The 6,301-nt window shown below is 28.5% G+C and overlaps 1 protein-coding gene across 1 annotated transcript; it reads left to right on the top strand.

Annotated features, from left to right (window-relative positions):
- The first annotated feature begins 1,024 nt into the window (after window positions 1–1,024).
- On the top strand, window positions 1,025–6,059 carry LOC113364332 (vanin-like protein 2). The gene is made up of 5 exons (XM_026606820.1): window positions 1,025–1,138; window positions 2,513–2,637; window positions 2,829–2,902; window positions 4,389–4,652; window positions 5,980–6,059. The coding sequence occupies exons 1-5, from the start codon at window positions 1,025–1,027 to the stop codon at window positions 6,057–6,059; spliced, it is 657 nt and encodes a 218-aa protein (XP_026462605.1).
- Window positions 6,060–6,301: the final 242 nt, after the last annotated feature.

The following is a 6,301-nucleotide window of genomic DNA, read 5'->3' as shown; positions in this document are numbered from 1 at the left end:
TACAAAGCTTCCAGAATATATAAAGTTCCCAATCAAACCTTATATGATAAATTACACGGAAAATACAAAAAGCAAGGTCGTGCAGGAGCTCCAGCAGTACTGACCCCCGAAGAAGAAAACCTTATTGTTGAATGGGTTATAACGATGGCTCAAATGGGTTTTCCTGTAATGAAAGACATTTTATTAAATTCTATACATAAACTGGTTGCTGAACTCGGTCGGTCTAACAAATTTAAGGAAGGATATCCAGGTCGGCATTGGTATGAGGGTTTTCTTAGAAGAAACCCTTTGATTAGTAAAAGAATATGTCAACCCTTGACTACGGCTCATGTCAGTGTGAATGAGGTGAAAATTAGGGCATGGTTCAAGCGAGTTGAGAAATATTTTCAGGAAAATGACTTTAGTGAGCTTTTACAAGACCCATCTAAAATTTTTAATTGCGATGAATCTGCATTTTTTCTGTGACCAAAAGGTCAAGCTGTTTTAGCTAAAACAGGTTCCAAATCTGTACATTGCAGATCAGGAAATGATGAAAAGGAATGCCTTACAGTATTGATCGGCGCTTCTGCAGATGGGAAGTTGATGCCAGTTCTGTCATTATTTCCTTATAAGAGGATACCATCTAACATATTAGCAAAATACCCGAAAACCTGGTCCATAGGCAGAAGTGATAAAGGGTGGATGACCAGCGAAAACTTTTTTGAGTATATTGGAAATGTTTTCAATCCTTTCCTTATAAACGAAAATATTGAAAAACCAGTTGTTTTATTTTTGGATGGTCATGTTTCGCATTTGTCCTATCACCTGTGTAAATTATGTAGAGAAATTGGCATTATTTTGGTTGCCTTATTGCCCAATTCAACTCATATTTTACAGCCTATGGACGTAGCAGTTTTTCACAGCTTAAAAAGTGCCTGGAGTAGAAATGTATATTCTTGGCGAATAGAGAATAATGCACGTCGTACTAATAATACTCGGAACCTCTAATGACAAGACTGATCAAACAAAGTACCTAGTCAAAACTATGACTATGAGCGGTTTTGCAAATGGAAGAGTTAACTGGCGTTGGCCTGATAAAGACGATGTGTTAGATTATGATGCCAAAGATATAGTGCAAAAAATAAAACCACCAATTCCAGTAAATAAAAGAGGTGTATTTTCTGTACCTGATTTAATCTAGTAAATTTAAGGACTTTAAAGATTATTTACATTTGTTGATGAAATTGTTATTTTTATTTGGTGTTTAAATTTTTTATTTAGAGTTTAAAGTATATATTTAGATAAAGTTTATATTTTCATTAAATAAGAAATATAGTTTAATAAGAAAATTATGTATTAACCCTCTAGCTAATTGTTATATGATCTCATACTTTAAATATATTTTGAATGTTAAGTAATAGATATATTTATGCAGATTTAGGATTGATAATTGAATACATAAATTATCCTCTTTGTTTCATATTTTTTATTTGATTTATTTTTTCATTCCAGTTTGATTTATTCATATCATTTCCAGTGTTACAATAATTACTGTAATTTTGATACCAGCTTTTATTTCATTTTTTTTTGAAGTTTTATAATCACTTATACTGTTCAAATTTCCATGAAAATATAATAAATATGTGTTTAAAATTATATCAAAATATTATTTTTCAATTAACCGTACTTTTCATAACCTACAAATATATTTATCAAGGCATTACGATCAAAAATGTATGCTTCGAGCGCTATCACGGAATAGTGTACAACGACTCCCGGCATTAGGTTCATGAACCAAATTTTATTACGGAATTAGAGACAAACGCGTGGCTCACCAAAATGCCGATTATTTCTATAAATGACGTTCTACGACGAAAAATCTTGTTTTATAATAATCTCAAAGGTCTAATTAATAAAATATAACAGATTTAGTTCGTCCACTTGCCTATTTTCTCTAAAATTCGTCTTTAAAGTCAAACGTTTCTTAACATCCCGTAATATGGTACGTTTACCTTAATGGCAAAGCAGCTAGAATTGCGATTTATTAATACTTATTTTATTTATGGTTTAAATAAAAATGCACCATTATTCATTGCTTTTAATCAATATCTCATTATATAATAAATTGTACAAAAATGATATAATGACTAAAATATTATTTAAGATGAAAAACTTTACTTATTCTAATTAATAGGTATTTAGCTAAAATTATACTGAAAAGCGCCCTAGTTTCAAACCGTTTTTTTAAGGAATAATATTATTATTTGTTATTAAAGAAAGGTAGTTGCAAAAAAATGGATGAGGAGACATGCTGATTAGTTTTTGGCAAAAAACTCAAGATTCTCAAAAATCAAATTTTTTCAAAGTTTTCAAAAAAATATTTAAAATTTCGGTACGTTGAAGTTCCAGCAATTTTCCTCGATGATGATGTCATGTATCGCTAGCATCTATTATTAATTATAAGTACATATTATTATTATTATTATTATTATTATTATTATTATTGATTTTATGATACCGTTACTTTTTTCAGTTGACATACGAATACAGGGCAGTGGCGTACAAGGGTGCCCGCGAATGGGGCGACCGCACAGGCGATGTTCTGGTATGCTCCATAGTCTCCTGTTCCGGCCCTGAGATTTCTGATTGTGGAGTAAAGTAAGTAAAAAAATTTAAAATTATTCTAATAGTTATAAGAAGACTTCTTCGAGTAAATAATGGACTTAAATTTAATTTAATTTAATCGACTACTATTATTTTTACTATTTTTGTCATATAAAGCAGGGGACAAAATTTTATTAGAAAAAATCTATGAGAGTATTATAGGGTAACTTTTGTTTTAATTTCAGATATCCAGATTTTCAAAAAGTGGCACCACGAATGCGTTTCTCACATGCTAAAATATCTGCAGAATTTCCATCATGTAAGTATATACATTTATATATTAGGGTGGTCCTTAATATGGACATTTTTGAATTTCTTTGCTCCCAAGGGCTCAAATGCTTCCAAATTAATAAAAAAAAATATCTGAAAGTTTTAGCTTTTAATATCAACTTTTAGATAGTCCGCAATTGAATCAAAAGTTTCATATATTATTATTAACATATGTCATTAAATAAATTCTTGCGCCATCTGTGAAAGCAGACTTTTAGCACTTGTAGTATTAATGGCAATTTATTACTGATAATTTGAGTGTCCACATCACCAATTAAATAAATATTTTGCTCCAAAATTCATTGTGATGAATAAATATTTTGTTAAACAACCCACGTGGATTTAATTAGGGGTTAAGTAAATTATAAATATTTTTTAATGTCATAATATTTGAGTTCACAAATGCTATCACAGATGTCTCAAGAGTTTACTTAATGATATATGGTAATAATAAATATATAAAACTTTTAATTGAATTGCGGACTATCTAAATGTTAATATTAAGAGCTAAAATTTTTAGAGAATTTGTTTTTATTAATTTGGAAGCATTTGATCCTTTGGGAGCAAAGAAATTCGAACATGTCCATATTAAGGACCACCCTAATATATATATATATATATATATATATATTTATATATATTATATATATATATATATATATATATATATATATATATATATATATATATATATATTAGGGTGGTCCTTAATATGGACATGTTCGAATTTCTTTGCTCCCAAAGGATCAAATATATATATATATATATATATATATATATATATATATTAAAGAGTAACTAGCAGCCCATTTGTCGAAATAAAAAAAAATGTAAAAAGTATTTAAAACCTTTTATTTATACGTTTTGACACCAGATTCGTGTCATTCAGCAACTACAAGTGTGTGTGACGCAATCCTTGGATCACACATAACACTCGAGTCGTTTGCTTGAAATGGGTTAGTTTCATACGTCTTAATGTGTTACAGTTTAAAACTTTTCTCAAAATGGTTTTAATTTTGTGGTTATTCATCATTATTTTCCAAAAAATTGTCCTTCTCGAATATTGATACAATGTTTATTTTCTTAATTTTTTTTAATGTTTTTGTCCTGGTATGTATGATGTTTAAAAATGCATAAACATTACAAATTCAAGTAAGTAATGTTTATGCATTTTTTAATTTAAGGCTTAGATATAATTAGTCTGTCTCTTTAGTTAAACCTTTTTTTTTACTATTACTTATGTATATTCTATTTTTAACGTTACTTTCTGTTTTTTTTAAATTGTAGAACCACTGACAATGACGTAGAATTTTACGTCGAAACGTATGGAAAAATAAAGATGTTTTAAAAAATCCTTACTTTATTTATATTTTTTACTTGATGTTACGCCATCCAAGAAATCAATCATGTATATATATATATATATATATATATATATATATATACCATTTATTACCATATATCTCTTTCTCCAGCTCAAGATGTCCTCACGACAGCAACGTCCCTCTCCTATTCCCTGAATCCCTTATCGAGGGAACGAATGCACATGCACAAGTGGCATTCGAGTGCCAGATCCCACAGGAACACCATCACAGGTTTAGGGCATACAAAAGGACATCCCGATGTAGCCCAGGGAGCCCTGCTGATGATGGAGAAGGTGCAGGTCCAACTGAAGGGACCTCCTGCTGATGATTTGCACACTTTTGGGCTGTACGGGAGGGATTATTCGGCTGAGACAGGTCAGAGGAGAAAAGACACACACATATATATATATATATATATATATATATAAACTATTACATTCAAACTGGTTTCCTCAGATTCCTTTCTACATTGGTAGTTTTTCATCTGTCATCTTTAAGGCTTCTTTTTTCATATCATTCACTTTCTAGTAGTACCTCTTCTTTGGTCAACTCATCCTTTCATTTTATCTTCATTTTATCAATTTTTTTGTATACTTTAGTATAAGCTAGATTACATTTTAGAAGTTAGAAAAAATTAATTAATTAAGTTAGTAAACACCTATATATTAAATTTAAATAACTTATGGGAACGTTTTTCTAGTAATAAACGAGTATTTTTAGCAATATGTGAATTTTGGACATTTTATAGCATTTCTTTGAATATCTTGGAAATTTTTTTCCGGCCGCTATGTTTTATATACTTCAGCAAAATCTAGATAAATTTTACTAAAACCTGGTATAACCTTTTATTTACACTTGCATATTAAAATTTTGAATAATTCGTAGTTGAAATGCGTACTTAAGTATTTTGATAACTTGCAATATATGGGTTTAGGACATAATTTATATGACTTGCAATATATGGGTTTAGGACATTTTTTTAGTTTTCTTCGAATAACTTTTAATTTTTATCCCGGACATTATAATTTGCTTACATTAGTAAAAACTAGATAAAATTTACTAGAATTTTGTAAAAACTGTTATAAACGCTTATATATCAAAATTTAGAAGAATTCGTAGTTGAAATGCAGACTTTAGTTTTCCAGAATTTGCAATATGGATTTAGGACATTTTTTTAGTTTACTTCAAATAACATTTAATTTTCTTTCCGGACATTATAATATGTTTACATTAGGGAAAACTAGAGAAAATTTACTAAAATGTAGTAGAAACTGTTATATACACTCGGGTATTGAATTTTTGAATAATTCGTAGTTGAAATGCAGACTTTAGTATTTCCATAACTTGCAATATATGGATTTAGGACGTTTTTTTTAGTTTTCTTCAAATAATTTTTAATTTTCATGCCGGATATTATAATATGTTCACATTAGTAAAAACTAGATAAAATTTACGTAAATCTAGTAACTTGGATATTAAAATTTTAAATAATTCGTAGTTGAAATATTTACTCTCAGCTATATACATATCAATTTGCTCCGGCTAGTATTTTTACGTGCTCCGCCTATAGTAAGTTTAATATAAAATTTATGATATAAATTTTAGCAAAGCACATATTATTATTTTATCTCATTCAATTCTTCATTTTTTTCATTATTTTTGAATCTTTATTATTCTTACTTTCCCTTTTGGTTGTTTTCAGGAACCTCCGGGTCACTTTCTTTGGGACTTTCTACTAAATCTGTGCTGCTCTTTCTATTGTCAACTCTTCTGATACTTTAAAAGTCTATTTCTGATATCTTAATATTCTAAAGAATAAAGTGTGATATTTTTTTAAATATAATAAGTAGAACGTATAACAACGAATCAGATTTTTTAACAAATAATTTCGAAAAAGTCCATATAAGGACCACTAGCCTAATATACATACATTCAGGATTCAAAGAAAAATATTTTTTTCGTTTAATATTCACATTTAATATAAAGATAAATTATGACAGATTTATTTTTAAAATAAATATATT

The sequence above is a fragment of the Ctenocephalides felis genome, unplaced genomic scaffold, assembly GCF_003426905.1.
Source record: "Ctenocephalides felis isolate EL2017-DRISC unplaced genomic scaffold, ASM342690v1 CF-g0.4_SCAFFOLD_00845, whole genome shotgun sequence".
NCBI lineage: Eukaryota > Metazoa > Arthropoda > Insecta > Siphonaptera > Pulicidae > Ctenocephalides > Ctenocephalides felis.
This window is presented reverse-complemented; position numbering and strand designations above follow the sequence as displayed.

Coding starts and splice junctions, on each gene's coding strand:
- LOC113364332 (XM_026606820.1), top strand. CDS start 1,025: ATGACTATGAGCGGTTTTGCAAATGGAAGAGTTAACTGGCGTTGGCCT. Junction 1,139..2,512: donor AAATAAAACCACCAATTCCA/GTAAATAAAAGA, acceptor TACTTTTTTCAG/TTGACATACGAATACAGGGC. Junction 2,903..4,388: donor ATCTGCAGAATTTCCATCAT/GTAAGTATATAC, acceptor CTCTTTCTCCAG/CTCAAGATGTCCTCACGACA.